The 2,255-nt window shown below is 50.5% G+C and overlaps 1 protein-coding gene across 1 annotated transcript in view; it reads left to right on the top strand.

Moving 5' to 3' along the window:
- Positions 1-1,350, top strand: part of LOC138164855 (barH-like 2 homeobox protein) — a 5,938-nt gene extending 4,588 nt beyond the window's left edge. Inside the window, exon 3 of the mRNA XM_069092775.1 lies at positions 1,038-1,350. Coding sequence (XP_068948876.1) covers positions 1,038-1,350 — 313 coding nt within the window. The remainder of the gene's footprint in view (positions 1-1,037) is intronic.
- The last annotated feature ends 905 nt before the right edge of the window (positions 1,351-2,255 follow it).

Consider the following 2,255-nt stretch of genomic DNA (forward strand, 5'->3'; position numbering starts at 1 on the left):
TCTCTTCTCTTCTCTTCTCTTCTCTTCTCTTCTCTTCTCTTCTCTTCTCTTCCGGAGTCCTATGGGGGTGCGCCGTAAAGAGGTGGGAGGGAACGAATTCGATCACAGTTTTTAATTGTTATTTTCTTCCCGAGGGGGAAAATATGTCGAAGTGGGCTTTTCTGAATGGCCCAGAAGTGTTATGCCCTTGGGAACAGCCCTCCCCCCCCTCAAACGAATTCCCATTTTTGAAACCTCCTTGCCTTCCCCACGATCCATCCCTCGCCTGCTGCTGGGTCCTGCATGATGAGATGTGGCTGCGCAGCCTGGGGCGGGGGCAAGGCAGGGTGGTGTCAGAAAGCGGGGTCCGTTGGGGGGGGGGGGGGGCTGAGATGGGCTGAGGGATGAGGAGGGAGGGATTCCAGTGTTGGCGTCTCTTTGTTTGCAGTCCCCTCTGCTCTCTCAGCCAGGCTCTTGGAGTGAGGGAACTAGGGACTGGGTAGGGTGTGGTGGTGGCGGTTCTGGTGTTGGTACGACTTCAGTTGGCCTGCTTGGGGAAAGAGCCCAGAGGCTTGGGGCCTGCGCGTGTGAAGAGTGGAGGGAGTGGAAGGGGAGGCTGGGCAGTAGGATGGGTGTATATTGTTTGTGTAGGGCAAGGGTGCTGGTGTATCAGAAGGGATCTTTGATTTTTAGGTGATTCGAGAAGATCGTGTGGGACTGTGGAGTTTGGCTTTTGCAAAGTTTCAGAGGTGAACCAAAACCGTAACCAAGGCTAGCACCAGAAGGGACAGGGAAAGAAGGAAAAACTTGAGAGACATCCCTTCTTGAGTTTATCAAATAATGATGGGAATAATAATGGTAGCTCTGCTAGCTTCTCGGATTGAATTGTATTTGAAGACACAAACAAGACCTGGGAAAGGGTAGTCCTTAGGGCCCTTTTTCCTCTAATCTTCTGCTCACCCGGGAGGGAGAAGTGGGGCAAGATGAAGAGAGGGGCTTCAGGGATTCCTAGATCCACACAGACGCACGCATATGTTCTCGTGTTTGGTTTCTTGCAGGACGAAATGGAAAAGGCAGACTGCGGTGGGCCTTGAGTTGCTGGCGGAGGCCGGGAATTACTCTGCGCTTCAGAGGATGTTTCCGTCTCCTTATTTCTATCATCCGAGCCTGCTGGGCAGCATGGACAGCACCACGGCCGCGGCGGCCGCCGCCGCCATGTACAGCAGCATGTATCGGACTCCTCCCGCTCCCCACCCGCAGCTCCAGCGGCCCCTCGTACCCCGGGTTCTGATCCACGGCCTTGGTCCAGGGGGCCAGCCAGCTCTCAACCCTCTGTCCAACCCTATCCCGGGGACCCCGCACCCTCGGTGAAGAGCGACACTGCTATCCCTGCCCGCCTAGCTTCCCCGGACCCCTCCCTTGCCCTTTCCTGCCCTCCCCAGCGCCAGGCAATTACCTGCCCTTGGAGGCGGACACAAAGAGGAGGAGGAAGAGGAAGAGGAAGCTAACAAGTGGGTGTGGATGTGGGTATTGTAAAAAGTTGAGCAGGGCCAGGGGTCTGCTGCCCCTCCTCTCCCCATCTCCCTCCCCATTCCAGCTAAGATTTGGAGAGGCTTCCCCTCAGAGCAGTGGGACTCTTGGAAAAATGATAACAAACCTGAGCCTACGCAGGGTGTAACTTGTAAGTGGAAATAATGACCGAAGAGGCAAAACTTGAAGTTCTTGGGAAAAGGGGGTGGTAGGGGTGGTTTGGAGAACCACGAAGGCCTAGAGACAGAAAGACGAAGAGGCCGAGGCCCACAGGCAGAGAGATGCGTAGCAGAGGACTCCAGAGGACTTGGCGCCTGCCCCTAGAGAAAAGAGGAGGGTAAACTGAGAACTTTGCACTGTTTTCTCATGACCTTTTTTCTTTTGGAAAAGTGGCATGCTCCAAACTATTAAAGATGTACATTGGAAAGACTGAATGATCAATGATATATCATATTTATTATATGTTGTCCAAAAAAAGATTCGCTTATATACGTTAGTAAATACATGATTTCCCCCCTTTCTTTCCATGTCTTTTGGGTTCCGTAAAAAAAAAAAAATAAATGCTTAGATGAAAAAATATAGATTTTTTGTGATTGAAGATTAAAAAAAATAAAGTTTATCTTTTTTTTAACAAGTGTTGAAATCCAAGGAAGCTAATTTTACTAAAGCAAGATTACTGATAATGAAAAAAAGAAAATTGGTTAAAAATGCTTTCTTCCCCCTCAGAATTTAGGTGATTACAAAAT

The sequence above is a fragment of the Petaurus breviceps genome, unplaced genomic scaffold, assembly GCF_028583685.1.
Source record: "Petaurus breviceps papuanus isolate PSGF00001 unplaced genomic scaffold, PetGlider_PUasm1.0 207, whole genome shotgun sequence".
In the NCBI taxonomy this organism is placed as follows: Eukaryota; Metazoa; Chordata; class Mammalia; order Diprotodontia; family Petauridae; genus Petaurus; species Petaurus breviceps.